The 21,439-nt window shown below is 42.1% G+C and overlaps 1 protein-coding gene across 1 annotated transcript; it reads right to left on the reverse strand.

The window, feature by feature from the left end:
* Positions 1-277: 277 nt before the first annotated feature.
* Positions 278-15,881, reverse strand: LOC129825714 (fermitin family homolog 1-like). Its single transcript, XM_055885898.1, has 15 exons — positions 15,547-15,881; positions 11,923-12,081; positions 10,074-10,307; positions 9,402-9,542; positions 8,395-8,581; positions 8,133-8,235; positions 7,890-7,997; positions 6,824-6,952; positions 6,533-6,582; positions 6,023-6,254; positions 5,829-5,905; positions 5,590-5,737; positions 5,220-5,344; positions 4,815-4,956; positions 278-1,628 (listed from the first exon to the last, which is right to left on the reverse strand). The coding sequence occupies exons 2-15, from the start codon at positions 12,071-12,073 to the stop codon at positions 1,455-1,457; spliced, it is 2,001 nt and encodes a 666-aa protein (XP_055741873.1). The 5' UTR covers positions 12,074-12,081; positions 15,547-15,881; the 3' UTR covers positions 278-1,454.
* Between the last annotated feature and the right edge of the window lie 5,558 nt (positions 15,882-21,439).

Genomic DNA, 21,439 nt, shown 5'->3' on the forward strand with positions numbered 1-21,439 from the left:
CTCAAGAGTCCAATGGCGGGGAGCTTTACACCACTCCAGCTGACGCTTGACAGACGATTTTTACGCACTACAGCACTCGGCGGTCCCGTTCTGTGAGCTTGTGTGTCCTACCACTTCGCGGCTGAGCCGTTGTTGCTCCTTGATGATTCTACTTCACAATAACAGCCCTTACAGTTGACTGGGGCAGCTCTAGTAGGGCAGAAACTTGTTGGAATGGTGACATTGTACTGTTTCAAGTTGAAGTGATTTTTTATTATAATGCAGTTGATTGGCGAAGATGACAAACATTATATTAATGATGCTACACATACAATTTCTGCCCTATGTGGAAGCTAGGTGAATTGCAATGGCACAAGGCAGCATTTAAACCACACATTAAACCACATTCCCCTGTAACATGGCAGAGACTCACTCTTGAGCCTTTTACTTTCGGTTTTGGTCCACCAGCTTAAAACATCTGTAAAAAATAATTTTACAATGATTCCCTACACCAGGGACGGGCAACTGGCGGCCCCTCTTTTGAAGGCCCTCGGATCAATCCCACCCCCCCCAAAAAAGTAGACTACACAAGGTGCAAATGTGGTTGTGCATCAGCAGTTTTACTATTGTTATCTCAGTCAGTGATTAGCCCATGTCAGCAAAACATTTTTAGATTGCCAAGTAAGTTTAGCGGCCTGCTATATAGACTTATTATCATGGCCAAATTACCAGCCGGGGGCCCTCCATTGATTTTGACAAAATGTGTAGCATTGCAGCAAACGGCAACATTTGCTCTACACCCCATGATAAAATGTGTAGATTTGCACAAAATGTACTCTAAAACGTAAAAATATATATATATCTCCTCTGTGAATAGGGGGACCACTAAGATGTTTTGGTCGCAATGGGATTTTCTGTGGCCCCCACCTAGATCATTATTTCAGTGCATCTCAGTCAGCAGAAATTCCAGTGTTTTCTCTGAAAACAAATGTCTCATTCAACACGATAATAATCCACCACCAGAACTATCTCAGAAATATATTTTGGACTTGTAATAAAATTGCAAAAAAGTTACATTCTAAAACATCATCCAAGTAATATGTATAAAACAGGGCAATGAACATATATTGTTTGTGAAAGTAGCCTACGACATTGAATTGAAAGACTGGGCTACACCAAGTCAAATAAGTGACAAGATGTACAGCCCATGTGCTGAATTAATTGCTGTCTCTGCAGATGGACCATGCAATCAAAGCAGTAGGCCAGGCCTAACCGTCAGACAAAGTGGCCTTGTAGAGATGGTCTACCCATCCTGTAGAGATGGTCTCGGGATTAAATATAGTGACAAAGACATTCTACTTTTCTCTGCAATTTACAATATGAACAAATAGTTGATGTAGTCTGCTTAACCATATCAACAATATATTTAAATTATTTCTTGCCAGCAGCACTAAGTGAAAGCTGATGTGCCGGGTTCATTCCTGCCCTCCAGTGAGTTTGTGGAAGAGTTCCTCATCCAGTGTCTCGTTCTGGTCTTTGGAGCGTGTTGAGAGGAAGATGTATCCTCCTATGTACTCATGGACCACTTTACAGTCACAGCTCACACAGGAGAAGGCTATCGACACATTCTGGTCAAACTCTATGGCCACCTGAAGACATTAAACAGTATGGATTAATATTGATTCATGTACTTTATAGATACAGTACCTTGCAAAAGTATTCACAACTCTTGGAATTCTTCACATTTTATTGTGTTACTAAGTGGGATTAAAATATATTTGTCATTTTATGTCAACAATCTACACAAAATACTCTGTATTGTCAAAGTGGAAGAACATTTGTAAAAAAAAAAAAAGGTTTTATGTATAAATGAAATAACTTAAATGTAGTCATTGCATAAGTATTCAGCTCCCCGGGTCGATACATGTTAGAAACACATTTGACAGTGATTACAGCTGTGAGTCTTCTTGGGTAAGTCTCTAAGTACTTTCCTCACCTAAAGTCGTGAACAAAAGTTTTGAGAATGACACAAATATTAATTTTCACAAAGTCTGCTGCCTCAGTTTGTATGATGGCAATTTGCATATACTCCAGAATGTTATGAAGAGTGATCAGATGAATTGCAATTAATTGCAGTCCCTCTTTGCCATGCAAATTAACTAAATTCCCAAAAACATTTCCACTGCATTTCAGCCCTGCCACAAAAGGACCAGCTGACATCATGTCAGTGATTCTCTCGTTAACACAGGTGTGAGTGTTGACGAGGACAAGGCTGGAGATCACTCTGTCATGCTGATTGGAGTTCAAATAACAGACTGGAAGCTTCAAAAGGAGAGTGGTGCTTGGAATCATTGTTCTTCCTCTGTCAATCATGGTTACCTGCAAGGAAACACGTGCCGTCATCATTGCTTTGCACAAAAAGGGCTTCACAGGCAAGGATATTGCTGCCAGTAAGATCAACCATTTATCGGATCATCAAGAACTATAAGGAGAGAGGTTCAATTGTTGTGAAGAAGGCTTCAGGGCGCCCAAGAAAGTCCAGCAAGCGCCAGGACCGTCTCCTAAAGTTGATTCAGCTGTGGGATCGGGGCACCACCAGTACAGAACTTGCTCAGGAATGGCAGCAGGCAGGTGTGAGTGCATCTGCATGCACAGTGAGGAGAAGACTTTGAGGATGGCCTGATGTCAAGAAGGGCAGACTGATATTCTGGAAAAGGTACGGGGATTGGACTGCTGAGAACTGGGGTAAAGTAATTTTCTGTGATGAATCCCCTTTCCGATTGTTTGGGACATCCGGAAACAAGCTTGTCCGGAGAAGACAAGGTGAGCGCTACCATCAGTCCTGTGTCATGCCAACAGTAAAGCATCCTGAGACCATTCATGTGTGGAACTGCTTCTCAGCCAAGGGAGTGGGCTCACTCACAATTTTGCCTAAGAACACAGCCATGAATAAAGAATGGTACCAACACATCCTCCGAGAGCAACTTCTCCCAACCATCCAGGAACAGTTTGGTGATGAACAATGCCTTTTCCAGCATGATGGAGCATCTTTCCATAAGGCATAAGTGATAACTAAGTGGCTCGGAGAACAAAACATCGATATTTTGGGTCCATGGCCAGGAAACTCCCCAGACCTTAATCACATTGAAAACTTGTGGTCAATCCTCAAGATGCGGGTGGACAAACAAAACCCCACAAATTCTGACAAACTCCAAGCATTGATTATGCAAGAATGTGCTGCCATCACTCAGGAAGTGTCCCAGAAGTTAATTAACAGCATGCCAGGGCGGATTGCAGAGGTCTTGAAAAAGAAGGGTCAACACTGCAAATATTGACTCTGCATCAACTTCATGTAATTGTCAATAAAAGCCTTTGACACTTATGAAATGCTTGTAATTAGACTTCAGTATTCCATAGTAACATCTGACAAAAAAATCTAGACACTGAAGCAGCAAACGTTGTGAAAATTAATATTTGTGTCATTCTCAAAACTTTTGGCCACGACTGTAGATTCATAATTCTTCAAGCTCTGTCAAGATGTTTAGGACCATGGCTAGACACCAATTTTCTAGACTTGCCAGATTTACAAGCAGATTTAAGTCCAAACTGTAACTCGGCCACTCAGGAACATTCACTGTCTTCTTAGTAAACAACTCCAGTGTTGGTTTGGCCTTGTGTTGTAGGTTATTATCCTGCTAAAAGGTGAATTTCTCTCCCAGTGTCTGGTGGAAAGCAGACTGAAGCAGGGTTTCCTCTAGGATTTTGCCTGTGCTTAGCTCCATTCCATTTATTTTTATCCTGAAAAATTCCCCAGTATTTGCCGATGTCAAGCATACCCATATCATGATGAATCCACCACCATGCTTGAAAATAAGGAGGCAGTTACTCAGTGATATGTTGTGTTGGATTTGCCCTGAACATAAGGCTTTGACATGTTTTTTTTTTGCAGTATTACTTTAGTGCCTTGTTGTAGACAATATGAATGTTTTGGAATATTTTTATTCTGTATATTTGTTTTCTTCTTTTCACTCTGGTGGATTCACTACAATGTTGTTAATCCATCCTCTGTTTTCTTCCATTACGGCCATTGAACTCTAACTGTTTTAAAATCACCAATGGCCTCATGCCAACATCCCTGAGCAGTTTCCTTCCTGTCCTGCAGCTCAATTCAGAAGGACGACTGTATCTTTGATGTGTCTGGGTGGTTTATGGATGATCCACAGCATAATTATTAACTTGACCATAATGCTTAAAGAGATATTCAATGTCTGATTTGTTATCGTCACCCATCTACAAATCACTGCCCTTCTTTATGAGGCTTTCGAAAAGCTCCATGGGCTTTGTAATTGAATCTGTGCTTGAAATTCAAAACTTGCCTAGGGGACCTTACAGATGTTGTATGTATGGGGGACAAGTGGAAGAGTTAGTCATAAAAAAGTCAACCCCTATTATTTAACACAGAGTGAGTCCATGTAATTTTTTTATGTGATTTGTTAAGTCAAATGTTACTACTGAACTAATTTAGGCTTGGCTGAACAGAGGGGCTGAATGCTTACGCAACGACTATATTTTAGTTCTTAATTTTTGGGGGGATTTTCTCTTCCACTTTGAGATTACAGAGTATTTTAAGTAGATTGTTGGAAAAAAATGACAATTAAATAAATTTTAATCCCACTTTGTGACAAAATAAAATGTGAATACATCTAAGGGGTCTGAATAGTTTTGCAAGGCTAAGTATATTTTCAGTAAAAAAATGGTTTATCTTATTACAAAGACAACTATTATCCTTGCTTTCTAATCTGTAAAAAGCAATCAATCAATCTAGAGCCATTTACCTGTCTGATCTTCCAGTTGACATTCCACTGTTTCATGTTGGCAAATCTCCAGGTGGTGACAGGCAGGCCAGTGGACATGTCAATACGGATCAGACGGTTATAGGAGATACCCATCAGCTCATCCTTCTTACTGCCTCGGAACCTGGAACACACACACACACACACACACACACACACACACACACACACACACACACACACACACACACACACACACACACACACACACACACACACACACACACACACACACACACACACACACACACACACACACAATGATTGTGTGATAAGTAACTTTACCTGGGACCTGAAGATTTACATTAGCTCGCTGAGCTAACGCCTAAGGCTAAGGCATTATCTCAGGCTTGAGGTGTTTGAACCTGGTCGGTCACATTTACGTACCTGACAATGTAGTATTTGATACCAAACTCAGCCAGGGACTGCCAGGCATGGATGAAGCGCATTTTAGCTTCATTGAGAGAGAGACTGGCAATGTTCTGATGGGCCTCCAGGATCCTCGCTGTCAGCTGGACAGCAGACAGGAGTCAGAACAGAAACATTTAGGCTACTTTACACAGACATTATGTCAGTCCTTTAACAAATACTGAGAGGGTAAGTGAATGGAATAGAATGATCTGGATGTCGATAGATTGTCAGTCTGAGATTATAAAACCACTGGAAAGCTCTGATGACATCCTCTCCCTGTCTGTGGCACACAAACACTGAATCATGTTTGATTGATCATCACCCTATATTGCAGATAGACCCCCACCTGTTTGGTCTTGTACCTCTTGGTGTATCTAGGAGAGACAAAGCACTCAGCGTTCATCTCCATGGCTTCCAGGTCTGGAGCAGACTGACCAGGGGGGGGCGCCAGACTCTTCATTTGCAGGAAGGACTGGATGTTCTTCACCTCCGACCTAGACCAATCCCAGTTTCTCCTAGTCAGTTTACAGTCAGAACCCTATTAATGTGGTAAGGCATGGGAAGTATTAAGTAAGAACGTGTGACCTGTAGGAGCTGTAAGCCATGGTCTTGCCCTTGGAGGCCAGAGTACATGCTGCCTTCCACTTGGCATACTGCGTCTCCTGGATAAAAACAGGAATATCATCACAATATGTAAGGAGAACAATGGAGTCATGTTCTTGGTGCCCCCCCCAAAAAAATATTATAATAATTTGGTTCAATAAGAAATTGCATCTTACGTTGTCACAGCGGATGTAGACCTCGCTCATCCCATCAGCCACTGGGAGCAGCAGCTTGATGCCAAACTTCTTGTCCGTCACATTGACGTCAGGGACCACCTCACATCCTCTGAGATGCAGCTGTTCTATGGGCTCTCCACTAGCTGCCTCTTTGTTCTTGTAGTAGGAGACGGTGGTGTCTTTAAACACGAACCAGTACTCCTTATACGAACGCAATGCCAGCCTTTTAGGCCTGGGGTACAAAACAAAATCCCCCCAAAATAAAAACGATTGTCCCCACACAGTCACACTGTTGCACGTTGTTGTGTGAACTGTCTGTGTCATGGACTATCTACAGTGTAGCATATTAACCTTTCCTTCTGTAAAGAGTAATGGCATTTTACTTCTACGACTTATCATTCTAGGTTTCTAAAACCCATGTTTCCATTTGTTACACAGATATAGAGTTACAGTATACAATACCCTATTAATGTGTGTTTCTGGCCATATACAGGGGCCTTTAGGATTTACCTGAACAGCTTAAGGAAGTCTGCCAGCTTTGGAACGTCTGTGATGTCTTCCTGGGGGTGGGGGGGGGGGGGGGGGTGGTGGGGGGGGGGGGGGTGCAAGCAACTGTCAATTATCCTGTGACTTAGTGACATCATCATGTTGAGACATGCAATCGAAGCAGACAAACCATCAACCCTTGCTTAAATACAGGTGTTGCACCCTCTGAAACTGTTGAAAACATACACACTTGTTTATCATTTATACTGTATTTAAAGAATATGAATCGTTTAAAATAATAAAAACTCCACTTACCAATATTCTGTCTGTTTTTCCTCCAAGTGTGACCTCTAGATTGGATAAGGCAGCCTCTACTTCATCTATCTCCGGTTCATTGGAGAAGTCCAGAGGTTCCGTGGAAATGCTCATCTTACATATGTGATACTGAAACAATATTAACAAAATCATTAATAATCATCACTTAATGATGGGAATTGGGGGATATATCATACTAAGACCAACAGGAGATTGTACAATAAACAGTACATAAGAATACAATACACAGTAGATAAGAATACAATGCACAGTAGATAAGAATACAATACACAGTAGATAAGAATACAATACACAGTAGATAAGAATACAATGCTCAGTAGATAAGAATACAATGCACAGCAGATAAGAATACAATACACAGCAGATAAGAATACAATACACAGCAGATAAGAATACAATACACAGCAGATAAGAATACAATACACAGTAGATAAGAATACAATACACAGTAGATAAGAATACAATGCACAGTAGATAAGAATACAATACACAGTAGATAAGAATACAATGCACAGTAGATAAGAATACAATACACAGTAGATAAGAATACAATACACAGTAGATAAGAATACAATACACAGTAGATAAGAAGAGTAGAAAACTAACAGATAGGTTTGAAAACCTAAATATACCCAGTCTTGTGCTGTGTAAAAGGCAGGTCTGAACCTAGAAACTGCTTTTAGTTCAACACTTGAGGCCAGACGATGACACAGACTGGGAGTAGACAGAGAGAGCCTTGTGATTCCAGTAACTATGCAGGTGAGAGCAATAACCATCTCATGGATTTAATCATTTTTATAGATCAGTTGAGAATAAATCAGTCAGAGATGAAGAACAGTTAAAATTCAATATGTTTTTCACTTAATACTTTTGTGTTATTTATATTTTCTCACCCGAAGGAGTTCAGGAGGATAACCAGACTCCCTCTCTGCCTCCTGTGGGATTGTCCTCTTTCCCATCATGCCTCCTTTGGGACTGAGACACCAAACCAGATGGATAATAGTGTGTGCGTGTGTGTGTGTGCGCGGCGTGCGTATGTGTGTACCTGTAAGGAGGCGAACATGAGCATCTCCTCCTCAGTGCAGTTGATCTCCTCCAGTAGGATGGACCAGCGAGCCTGCTCATACAGCTGGGTTATCCTCACAGCATCATACTGAAACACACATCAATAAATCAGTCAATGTTAGGGTTAGAGCTGGTGTTATGGTTACAGTTAGTCTCACCTTCGGGTTGAGGTTCAGTGTTATTCAAACACTCACTTAGGTTTAAAGTTAGGGGTTAGTGTTACCTTTGGGTTGAGGTCGAAGAAGCAGTGGTATTTGAAGCGTAGCTGCAATCTGTCATGTTCTCCGATGCCCTGTTCCATCAAGGAGCGGGAGGAGTCCAGCCACCTGTCAATCACATCAGCAGCCTATCACAGTAAACCAGGAAGTGTTCAGGGAAGAGACAGAACTGCCCTCCAGCATAGCAAATCCAACAACTAGTAACTCTTCTACCTGTACAGCCATAGTCTGGTTCATATCAAGGTTTTTGTTTCTGAGAACTCTTACCCTGCGTTGATGATGGCTTTGTCCACCATGGACAACTGCTGGTACATCTTGGCCAGCTCTACAGGGGGCAGGTTGGGCTGGCTGGAGGTCAGGGGGTTGTCCCCAAACCATAAGCTGGTGGCCGAGGCTGGAGTCCCGTTCTCTGGGTCATAGGTGGGCACCATGGTCTTACTGTACAAGGGACTGCCTGGAGGGGTCAGGTGGAGGAGGAGACACAGTTCAGGGACCATATTCATAATTAGAGTGCTGATCTAGAATCAGTTTAGCCTTTTAGATCATAACAAATAAGATTATATCAAGGGGACCTGATCCTGGACCAGCAGCATTATGGGAAAAATGGGCCGGTCTTCATTTGTTAAACTCCTTTGAAATGGTTCAGAACTACAGTCAAAATGATGCTGATTTTATGAGTTGGAATCCTCGGCTGCTCTATACTGTAGCTACTGAAACAGACTCAGAAAGTGTGTGTGTCTGCGTTTCAGCCTTGAGAACATTGCAGCGTACTGTACTATTCTTTCAAATATCCGTCGTGATCGCTCTATTCTTTTAGATCTTCACAATTCTCCATTCCTTCTTAGATTGTTTCAGAAGTCTACAGAAGCCACCATGTGGGCTTAATCTGGTGGTGTGAGACATACAAGTCAGAAAAGATCCACTTTGAGTTAGCCTGAGGTTCTAAACTTTGACTGTGTTGCCATGGTGATGAATGAAATCCCTTCACAGCATGATTGAAGATGACCTACGAGATATGAGGAAAGTTTACGCCAGGCTAACTTCACCATGCGGATAACTTAGCCTGAGGTCCTGATGGTTTCTGTGATTCAATAAAAGGTATATTGACAGAGTGACAACAACAATGGTGTTGGGTAAAGCAGAAACAGGCAGTCACCTAGGATATGGCTAACTTGGTTGAAAAGTCTTTACATGAAAACAGACGGGAAGAATCTGACGGTCTACTGAAAATATCCATGTCGATTAACACATGATTCTAACTCTGCTTCTCTCACCTGTTCCCCCAGAGCCTCCATTGAAGATGTCCATATCTAAGATGTCTTCCAGCGCTGGGTTCTTGTCTTTCTTCATCTTCTTCTTCTTGGACGGGTTATCTGGAGGCTTCAGCAGGGACAGCTCCTCTGGCCTCCTGATGTCTAGAGGAGAGAGAGGAGGTCAAGGAGAGTTCCTGCCCCTAAACCCTACACCCTTGCCCCTAGACCAGTGGTTCTCAAATTTATCCTCGTGGACCCCCAGACGTTTCCCAATTTTGCTGTAGAGCTGAACTAGCTCACCTGATTCACCTATTCAAGGGCTTGATGAATAGTTAACAAGTTGAATCAGGTGTGCTGGCTCTGGAATAGATAAAATACATGGAAGGGTCTCCGAGGAGAGGTTTGAGAACCACTTCCTTAGATCCCTAAACCCCTATACCTAGATTTAAATCCCTAACCATTAGGTCCTAGCCCCTACCCCCCTCAGTCCCGGTGAAGATGTGAGAGGACTGGAGAAGTATAAACAATATGACAAACGTTTTCTTTGCCACCAATCAGTAATGGGAACTTGACCATATTAAACACTGATCCAATCCATTCAGATCTACAGTACACTAGTGATAAGGGACTAGTGCTTAGGGATTAGGGGCTAGGGGGTGAGGATAGGGCCTCATACACGGGTAGGGTACTCACTGAGTGCTCTGCAGATCTTTACGACGGTCTTGAAGACGACGGCAGAGTAGCTGACGGTGAGTTTGACCGTCTTCATGTTGGGCAGCTGCAGGCACAGGGGTTTGTGCTGGGGAGTGTATCGCAGGTCAGCGTCTGCCTGGACACCGTACTTGTCCAGGGTCCAGTGGGTCTTCAGCAGCCAACAACTCCTCTGCTCCCACCACAGAGCATGGTCTGACCAGTCCTGAGGGGCCTCTGACGGAGAGATGGAGATGGGGGAAAGAGCGAAAGAGAGGATATATGGTTGGGTAAAAGGACAGTATTTCCACAAGGCACAAACATTGCCATTAAATATGTATTATCCACAATTAAAACCTCTATTCTCTCGTCTAATAGGAAACCGGTACAAAAGGATCTATATCCACAGTAAAACTAGTCATATATCGACATAACCTGAAAGGCCGCTCAGCAAGGAAATGCCATTGCTCCAAAACCGCCATAAAAAAAGCCAGACTACGGTTTGCAACTGCACATGGGGACAAAGATCGTACTTTTTGGAGAAATGTCCTCTGGTCTGATGAAACAAAAATAGAACTGTTTGGCCATAATGACCATCGTTATGTTTGGAGGAAAAAGGGGGAGGCTTGCAAGCCGAAGAACACCATCCCAACCGTGAAGCACAGGGTGGCAGCATCATGTTGTGGGGTGCTTTGCTGCAGGAGGGATTGGGGGACTTCACAAAATAGATGGCATCATGAGGTAGGGAAATTATGTGGATATATTAAAGCAACATCTCAAGACATCAGTCAGGAAGTTAAAGCTTGGTCGCAAATGGGTCTTCCAAATGGACAATGACCCCAAGCATACTTCCAAAGTTGTGGCAAAATGGTTTAAGGACAACAAAGTCAAGGTATTGAAGTGGCCATCACAAAGCCCTGACCTCAATCCTATAGAACATTTGTGGGCAGAACTGAAAATGCGTGTGCGAGCAAGGAGGCCGACAAATCTGACTCAGTTACACCAGCTCTGTCAGGAGGATAGGGCCAAAATTCACCCAACTTATTGTGGGAAGCTTGTCGAAGGTTACCCAAAACGTTTGACCCAAGTTAAACAATTTAAAGGCAATGCTACCAAATACTAATTGAGTGTATGTAAACTTCTGACCCACTGGGAATGTGATGAAAGAAATAAAAGCTGAAATAAATAATTCACTCTACTATTATTCTGACATTTCACATTCTTAAAATAAAGTGGTGATCCTATCTGACCTAAGACAGGGACTTTTTACTAGGATTAAATGTCAGGAATTGTGAAAAAATGAGTTTAAATGTATTTGGCTAAGGTGTATGCAAACGTCCGACTTCAACTGTATATGGCTTAGTCATATAAAGTACATGTTGTCATACACCCCCTTACCTCCGCTGTAACAAACACAACACACCTTGTATCTATGTGAAATAAACCAAGGCTTAGGTCACTTTCATACCCTCTTACACTAGGGGAATTCCATAGTGTCTAATCCTCCTGAATGAAGGCAGGATGTGTCTTAAATCACACCCTATTCTCCATGTAGGACACTCATATTGTAGACGTAATAATTGTCAAAGGTAGCGCACTACACAGGGAATAGGGTGTCTTTTGAGATTTCTCCCAGGTGAATAAACATAAGATAAAGTGGTGGACTTTAGCCCCTCTGGCTGTGGTACTGAAGCATTGTGGGAGTACAATACTACTCAGCACTATAGATGAATGTAGGGCAAACAAGGGTGTGTTCTCCAGGCTAGTACTGTGTCTGAGAGAGGGGGGGAGACAGAGAGAGAGAGAGAGACAGAGAGGGTTGGAAGAGAGAATGAAAGAGAAAGAGACTTACTGATCTTCTCCACCAGTTTGAGCATGAGTCCTCCAATGTGCAGGTCTCCCTTGACTCTGAATTTAAACCTCATACCCTCGTCTCCATCTCTCTGGTCCACCTGTACTGACAGCTCCCACGACATGTTGCCATACTCTGCCGTGTTTATCATGACCCTGCCTGGAGAGCAGGGAGTTTAGGTGAGAGATTGAGGACTTATTAATTAACAAATGTATTTGTGAAGAGTGTTGTATGAATAAAAGATGATTGAGCGACTGACCCTGCTGTGGCTTCCCCAAAACACTGACTGAAGAGACAGGTCAGCGAAAGGGCATGTTCAGTCTCATCTGCAGTACTGACTGACTAAAAGAAATATAGCACCCTATTCTCTATATAGTAGGGCTGCCCCCAACTAAAACAAATATTGGTCAACCAAAAGTTGTCTGTTCGATTGGTTGACATTTTTAAATGTGTATTTTTCCATACATAGACACAACCTACATGAAAAAAAATCTACTATATGCAGTGCTTTCGGAAAGTATTCAGACCCTTTCCCCTTTTCAAAATGTTGTTACGTTACAGCCGTATTCTAAAATTGATTAAATACATTTCCCCCCTCATCAATCTACCCACAATACCCCATAATGACAAAGCAGAAACAGGTTTTTAGACATTTTATTCAGACATTTTGCTATCAGACTCGAAATTGAGCTCAGGTGCATCCTGTTTCCATTGATCATCCTTGAGATGTTTCTACAACTTGATTGGAGTCCATCTGTGGTAAATTCAATTGATTGGATATGATTTGGAAAGGCACACATATGGGGAGGGAGGGAGGTGACCAAGAACCCAATGGTCAATCTGAAAGAGTTCCAGAGTTCCTCTGTGGAGATGGGAGAAACCTACCAGAAGGGCAACCATCTCTGCAGCACTCCACCAATCAGGCCTTTATGGTAGAGTGGCTAGACCGAAGCCACTCCTCAGTAAAAGGCACATGACAGCCCGCTTGGAGTTTGCCAAAAGGCACCTAAAATACTCTCAGACCATGAGAAACAAGATTCTCTGGTCTGATGAAACCAACATTGAACTCTTTGGCCTGCATGCCAAGCGTCACGTCTGGAGGAAACCCGACACCATCACTACAGTGAAACATGGTGGTGTATCATCATGCTGTGGGGATGTTTTTCAGCGGCAGGGATTGGGAGACTAGTCAAGATCGAGGGAAAGATGAACGGAGCAAAGTACAGAGAGATCCTTGACGAAAACCTACTCCAGAGTGCTCAGGACCTCAGACTGGGGTGAAGCTTCACCTTCCAAGAGGACAATGACCCTAAGCACACAGCCAAGACAACGCAGGAGTGGCTTTGGGACAAGTCTCTGAATATCCTTGAGTGGCCCGGAATGAATCTAATCAAACCTTTCTGGAGAGACCTGAAAATAGCTGTGCAGCGACGCTCCCCATCTATTCTGACATAGCTTGCGAGGATCTGCAGAGAAGAATGGGAGAAACTCCCCAAATACAGGCGTGCCAAGCTTGTAGCATCATACCCAAGAAGACTCAAGGCTGTAATCGCTGCCTCAGGTCCTTCAACAAAGTACTGAGTAAAGGGTCAGAATACTTATGTAAATGTAATATTTCTGTTTTTTATTATAAATCTGCAAAAAAATCTACCTGTTTTTGCTTTGTCATTATGATATATTGTGCAGATTGATGAGCGAAAAAAACTATTAAATTTGAGTAAGGCTGTAGAGTAACAAAATGTGGAAAAGTCAAGGGGTCTGAATACTTTCTGGATGCACTGTACCGTAATTTCTGGACTATTAAGCGCACCTGAATATAAGCCGCACCCACTGAATAAAAAAAAAAGTATTTTGTACATAAATAAGCCGCACATGTCTATAAGCCGCAGGTGCCTACCGGTACATTGAAACAAATTAACTTTACACAGCCTTTAAACAAAACACGGCTTGTAACAAAAATAAATAGGCTTTAACGAAACACGGCTTGTAACAAAAATATAAAAAAATAGCAGTAAACAGTAGCCTACCAAGAAAGTCATTGGTCACCATCTTCCTCCTGTGCACTGAAACCACTGAAATCATCTCCTTCGGTGTCGGAGTTGAATAGCCTCAGAATTGCTTCATCCGATGTTGGATCGTTTTCATTGTCGCTCTCGTCACTTTCATCACATCACACATTATGTGACGGTGCTCAGTTTTTTGGCGGCATGAATTTGTGAAAGCGGGAAAAATCCATAAATTAGCGTCATTGTATAAGCCGTTAGGTTCAAAGCATGGGAAAAAGTAGAGGCTTATAGTCCGGAAATTACGGTATATAGCAGTTTCTTCAATTAAAAGTGCTCTACATTGTAGTGGTAACTCACACTGTAACGTAACAAAATGTCAAAACTCAATACTTTCCGAATGCACTGTTTATTTGATTAAAACACATAGGATGTTTATACAGTGGGGCAAAAAAGTATTTAGTCAGCCACCAATTGTGCAAGTTCTCCCACTTAAAAAGATGAGAGAGGCCTGTAATTTTCATCATAGGTACACTTCAACTATGACAGACAAAATGAGAAAAGAAAATCCAGAAAATCACATTGTAGGATTTTTTATGAATTTAATTGCAAATTATGGTGGAAAATAAGTATTTGGTCAATAACAAAAGTTTATCTCAATAGGGCTAAAATAGAAGTCGTTCCTATTTCTGACGCAGATCGCGCTGAAAGTCATCTCCTCATTGGTTTATAGAAGCAGGTACCCACGTGCCATTTCCTCATTGGTTATACCCACGTGTTGCCGGTTGTCGTGGTAATACAATGAAAGTTTAGATGGGATCACCATATAAGTTCAAATATGAAAAAGCCTGGAAGGAGGAGAGATGACTAGAAACGATTCGGTTGGCCGTTTTATGTGTGGATTAATTGTCGGAGTAGAGGTCCTTGTGCATTTCAGGTAAAATAACATCTCAATGTTTATATCCCAGGAAAAATTAGGAATACATTTATGCACGATAGCGCACGCGCGCAGCCGGTTTGGGTTCATACACTGCATGCTTTTCCGACGTCGTAGTGGGAGCATAATTAATTTGACCAACACAAAAATATCCCACCATGTCTAGCGTATTTGGAAAGTTTACCGAAAAAGTTTATTTTTCCACCAGGCCTGTCATTACATTTTTTTCTACCGATATCTACTTTACGCGCATAAAACGTTTCGATGGAAACCTGGTTATTAAATAAGTCTTATTTTTATTCGCAGGAGGAAATCTGCAACAAAAAAAAAACGTATTTAGGTCTCAAAACTGTTCTGAGACACATCTATGGTGAAATATGAATGACAAAATATATATATATAAGGACTCATATGTCGATTTACAATAGAGTAGGTTAAATTCAGTAGCACATGCCATAACAAATGGGGATTCGATTGTATACTGGCCCAGTTTTTTTCTCAAACCTCCTCGGGATCCCCAGACGTTTCACAATTTTGTTGTAGCCCTGAACTAGCTCACCTGATTGACCTATTCAAAGGCTCAACCGCGAATGAGCCGCAACCGAAACCTCAGCGATGTGTAGGCTACAATCTCTATTATCGTGCTAAAACCGTAACAGAACACAGGTATGTTAGAAAACTCACCTTGATAAAAGTTTGAAACCTCTTCTCTCTTTTTTTTCCTGTGGTGTGTGGTGCGGTCTCATGCGGTCTGCTGTCCCGTTCGCTCAGGACAGGTACCCGCCCCATACACACAGTTAAGGAAGTAGGCTAGCCTAGAAGTTTCAGCCTTGTCTTGTAAAATGTCTCAGTAGCATGAAGTTCTGCTGTCTGTATTACTCTTAAAATTACGAACAACTACACAACCCCTTCAAATTAGTGGATTCGGCTATTTCACCCACACCCGTTGCTGACAGGTGTATAACATCGAGCACACAGCAATCTCCAAAGACAAACATTGGCAGTAGAATGGCCAACACTGAAGAACTCAGTGACTTTCAACGTGGTACCATCATAGGATACCACCTTTCCAACAAGTCAGTTAATCAAATTTCTGCCCTGGTAAAGCTGCCCCGGTCAACTGTAAGCAATGTTATTGTGAAGTGGAAATCTGTAGGAGCAACAAAGGCTCAGTGAAGTGGTAGGCCACAATCAAATTGATTTATAAAGCCCTTTTTACATCAGGCCACACAAGCTCACAGAACGGGACCACCGAGTGCTGAAGCATGTACAAATCGTCTGTCCTCGGTTGCAACACTCACTACGTGTTCCAAACTGCCTCTGGAAGCAACATCAGCACAAGAACTTCATGAAATGGGTTTCCATAGCCGAGCAGCCGCACACAAGCCTAAGATTACCATGTGCGATGCCAAGCATCAGCTGGAGTGGTGTAAAGCTAGCCACCAATGGATACCTGGAGCAGTGGAAATGTCTTCTCTGGAGTGATGAATCATGCTTCACCATCTGGCAGTCCAAAGGGACGAATCTGTGTTTGGAGGATGCCAGGAGAACGCTACCTGCCCGAATGCATAGTACCAACTGTAAAGTTTGGTGGAGGAGGAATAATGGTCTGGGGCTGTTTTTCATGGTTCGGGCTAGGCCCCTTGGTTCCAGTGAAGGGAAATCTTAACGCTACAGCATACAATGACATTCTAGACGATTCTATGTGTCCAACTTTGTGGCAAAAGTTTGGGATCCCTTTCCTCTTTCAACATGATAATGCACCAGTGCACAAAGTGAGGTCCATACAGAAATGATTTGTTGAGATCGGTGTGGAAGAACTTGACTGGCCTGCACACAGCCCTGACTTCAACTCCATCTAACACCTTTGGGGTGAATTGGAACGCCAACTGCCAGCCAGGCCTAATCGCCCAACATCAGTGCCCATCCTCACTAATGCTCTTGTGGCTGATGGAAGAAAGTCCCCAGAGTAATGTACCAACATCTAGTGGAAAGCCTTCCCAGAAGAGTGGAGGCTGTTATAGCAGCGAAGGAGGGACCAACTCCATATTAATGACCATGATTTTGGAATGAGATGTTTGACGAGCAGGTGTCCACATACTTTTGGCCATATTGTATTTTATAATCTTGTTTACTTCTCAAAGGCTGACTATAATTTGCAATAGGTGTGAGGAAGAAGCACATGTAGCCTAACCTACCTATTTAGGATAGTCTGAGTTTTATGAATCAGATAGTCAGCTCACCTTCCCTTACTTTAATAACATCCTGTCTCTATGTGTAAATCTGTACAGTATGAATCATAACACTACACTTACAATATGTAATATAGCCTATTTATTTATTGATTTATGTAGTGGCATTACACATCCATTCACAAAACTAAAGATCAAATATCATTTGAGTTACTGTCCAACATGTTACATAAGAATGTACACATTTAGAAACTCCAATCATTGACACACAGAAGTTTAATTGAATAGTAGGACTACATGGGTAATAATGACTCAAGCCTGCCATCCACTGGATACTTGTGGTAGACTGACAGCATACAGGAGTGGCCAACTGTAGGAGGAGGCTTTTGCTCCTGCCCCCTCTAAAACACCTGATACTACTAATCATTTTCACATTTGGACCGTGATTAGCTGATTCAAATGTGTTAGAGCAGGGCTGGAGCAAAAGCCTCATGCTGAGAATCTACAGTCACTCAGATGGCATCCATGTAATACTTACCACTAGATTATAAAGCCATCAGTGAGTTGGAGGAGCCTAAATGGGAGTGGATCAAAGAGTTTCTCTCCCCCTCAAACTTATAAAGCAGTGAGTCAGTCATGCCGGGCAGGCCAAACTACTACTTAGTGAATATAAGCAGTTCAAAGCCATGAGGGATGTGGTCGATCCTCTAAAAAGAACAAGGCTTTCAAGTGAGGAGTTCCATGTAGTATTATGTTACGATGTGGTAGTGTCACCAGCAGAGGGAGCTACAATATCATTCTGAAACAAACTAGGAAGGCCCTCTCTCTCTCTCTCTCAATTCAATTCAAGGAGCTTTATTGGCATGGGAAACATGTGTTAACATTGCCAAAGCAAGTGAGGTAATAATAATATACAAAAGTGAAATAAACAATAAAAATTAACCGTAAACATTACACATACAGAAGTTTCAAAACAATAAAGACATTACAAATGTCATATTATATATATACAGTGTTGTAACAATGTACAAATGGTTGAAGTGCACAAGGGAAAATAAATAACCATAAATATGGGTTGTATTTACAATGGTGTTTGTTCTTCACTGGTTGCCCTTTTCTTGTGGCAACAGGTCACAAATCTTGCTGCTGTGATGCACACTGTGGAATTTCACCCAGAAGATTTGGGAGTTTATCAAAATTGAATTTGTTTTTGAATTCTTTGTGGATCTGTGTAATCTGAGGGAAATATGTCTCTCTAATATGGTCATACATTGGGCAGGAGGTTAGGAAGTGCAGCTCAGTTTCCACCTCATTTTGTGGGCAGTGAGCACATAGCCTGTCTTCTCTTGAGAGCCATGTCTGCCTACGGCGGCCTTTCTCAATAGCAAGGCTATGCTCACTGAGCCTGTACATAGTCAAAGCTTTCCTTAAGTTTGGGTCAGTCACAGTGGTCAGGTATTCTGCCGCTGTGTACTCTCTGTTTAGGGCCAAATAGCATTCTAGTTTGCTCAGTTTTTTTGTTAATTCTTTCCAATGTGTCAAGTAATTATCTTTTTGTTTTCTCATGATTTGGTTGGGTCTAATTGTGCTGCTGTCCTGGGGCTCTGTGGGGTGTGTTTGTGTTTGTGAACAGAGCCCTAGGACCAGCTTGCTTAGGGGACTCTTCTCCAGGTTCATCTCTCTGTAGGTGATGGCTTTGTTATGGAAGGTTTGGGAATCGCTTCCTTTTAGGTGGTTGTAGAATTTAACGGCTATTTTCTGGATTTTGATAATTAGTGGGTATCGGCCTAATTCTGCTCTGCATGCATTATTTGGTGTTCTACGTTGTACCCTGAGGATATTTTTGCAGAATTCTGCATGCAGAGTCTCAATTTGGTGTTTGTCCCATTTTGTGAAGTCTTGGTTGGTGAGCGGACCCCAGACCTCACAACCATAAAGGGCAATGGGCTCTATGACTGATTCAAGTATTTTTAGCCAGATCCTAATTGGTATGTTGAAATGTATGTTCCTTTTGATGGCATAGAATGCCCTTCTTGCCTTGTCTCTCAGATCGTTCACAGCTTTGTGGAAGTTACCTGTGGCGCTGATGTTTAGGCCGAGGAATGTATAGTTTTTTGTGTGCTCTAGCGCAACAGTGTCTAGACGGAATTTGTGGTCCTGGCGACTGGACCTTTTTTGGAATACCATTATTTTGGTCTTACTGAGATTTACTGTCAGGGCCCAGGTCTGACAGAATCTGTGCAGAAGATCTAGGTGCTGCTCTAGGCCCTCCTTGGTTGGTGACAGATCATCAGCAAACAGTAGACATTTGACTTCAGAGTCTAGTAGGGTGAGGCTGGGTGCTGCAGACTGTTCTAGTGCCCGCGCCAATTCGTTGATATATATGTTGAAGAGGGTGGGGCTTAAGCTGCATCCCTGTCTCACCCCACGACCCTGTGTGAAGAAATGTGTGTGTTTTTTGCCAATTTTAACCGCACACTTGTTGTTTGTGTACATGGATTTTATTACATTTACATTTAAGTCATTTAGCAGACGCTCTTATCCAGAGCGACTTACAAATTGGTGCATTCACCTTATGACATCCAGTGGAACAGCCACTTTACAATAGTGCATCTAAATCTTTTAAGGGGGGGGGGGGTCAGAAGGATTGCTTTATCCTATCCTAGGTATTCCTTAAAGAGGTGGGGTTTCAGGTGTCTCCGGAAGGTGGTGATTTATAATGTCGTATGTTTTACCCCCAACACCACTTTCCATCAATTTGAAAAGCAGACCCTCATGCCAAATTGAGTCAAAGGCTTTTTTGAAATCAACAAAGCATGAGAAGACTTTGCCTTTGTTTTGGTTTGTTTGGTTGTCAATTAGGGTGTGTAGGGTGAATACATGGTCTGTTTTACGGTAATTTGGTAAAAAGCCAATTTCACATTTGCTCAGTACATTGTTTTCATCGAGGAAATGTACGAGTCTGCTGTTAATGATAATGCAGAGTATTTTCCCAAGGTTACTGTTGACGCATATTTCACGGTAGTTATTGGGGTCAAATTCTTTCTCTCTCTCTCTCTCCTTTTCTCTCTCTCTGTCTCTATCTCTCACTCTCACTCTCTCAATTCCATTTAAGGGCTTTATTGGCATGAGAAACACATGTTGACATTGCCAAAGCAAGTAAAGTAGATAATAAACAAAAGTGAAATAAACAACAAAAATGTACAGTAAACATTACACTCACAGAAGTTCCAAAATAATAAAGACATTTCAAATATCATATTATGTCTATATACAGTGTTGTAACGATGTGCAAATAGGTAAAGCACTCTCTCTCTCTATCTCTCTCTTCAATAACTTCATTGTCCATTAACTCCACATTCCTCCACAGTGACTAGCATAACACGGAACATGTGCACTTGAAAATAATACATCAAAAACTTAACAGCTTGCAAAGCTGCAACCAACCCGGCACAGTTCAAGTCAAATTATGAGTTTGGGGGCAAATGCTGAAACGTTTTTGGTCCCCAACGCTGCTGTTTTTGTAGCATTTTTCACACCTGGTGTGTGGAGGCGACCTTGTAGGTGAGAAAGGAGAGGTTTACAGTGTCTGGACCCAGCTCTGCCTCTCTGTCTGTAACAAGACACCTCTACAGATCCTATTGTCTTATCTCACATTTACCTAGAAAAAACCTGGTAGGTGTTTTTACCTTCAGGCTAAAGATTTCAGAACTGAAGGAAATAGGGGGTGGGAGAAGGAATGAAAGGGAACACACACACAGACACAGACAGAGGTCTCAGTCAGTACAGTTGAAGTCGGAAGTTTACATACACCTTAGCCAAATACATTTAAACTCAGTTTTTCACAATTCCTGACATTTAATCCTAGTACAAATTCCCTGTTTTAGGTCAGTTAGGATCACCACTTTATTTTAAGAATGTGAAATGTCAGAATAATAGTGGAGAGAATGATTTATTTCAGCTTTTATTCCTTTCATTACATTCCCAGTGGGTCAGAAGTTTACATACATTCAATTAGTAGATGGTAGCATTGCCTTTAAATTGTTTAATTCGGGTCAAACGTTTCGGGTAACCTTCCACAAGCTTCCCACAATAAGTTGGGTGAATTTTGGCCCATTCCTCCTGACAGAACTGATGTAACTGAGTCCGGTTTGTAGGCCTCCTTGCTCGCACACACTTTTTCAGTTCTGCCCACACATCTTCTATAGGATTGAGGTCAGGGCTTTGTGATGGACACTCCAATACCTTGACTTTGTTGTCCTTAAGTCATTTTGCCACAACTTTGGAAGTATGCTTGGGGTCATTGTCCATTTGGAAGACCCATTTGCTACCAAGCTTTAACTTCTTGACTGATGCCTTGAGATGTTGCTTCAATATATCCATGT

The sequence above is a fragment of the Salvelinus fontinalis genome, chromosome 27, assembly GCF_029448725.1.
Source record: "Salvelinus fontinalis isolate EN_2023a chromosome 27, ASM2944872v1, whole genome shotgun sequence".
Taxonomy (NCBI): Eukaryota; Metazoa; Chordata; class Actinopteri; order Salmoniformes; family Salmonidae; genus Salvelinus; species Salvelinus fontinalis.

Excerpts from the sequence above, each read along its gene's own strand:
- LOC129825714 (XM_055885898.1), bottom strand. The coding sequence starts at position 12,073 with ATGATAAACACGGCAGAGTATGGCAACATGTCGTGGGAGCTGTCAGTA. Across the intron at positions 6,953-7,889 it reads TCATGTTCGCCTCCTTACAG|TATCACATATGTAAGATGAG; the intron begins GTACACACATAC and ends ATATTGTTTCAG. Across the intron at positions 1,629-4,814 it reads TCAACTGGAAGATCAGACAG|GTGGCCATAGAGTTTGACCA; the intron begins GTAAATGGCTCT and ends TAATGTCTTCAG.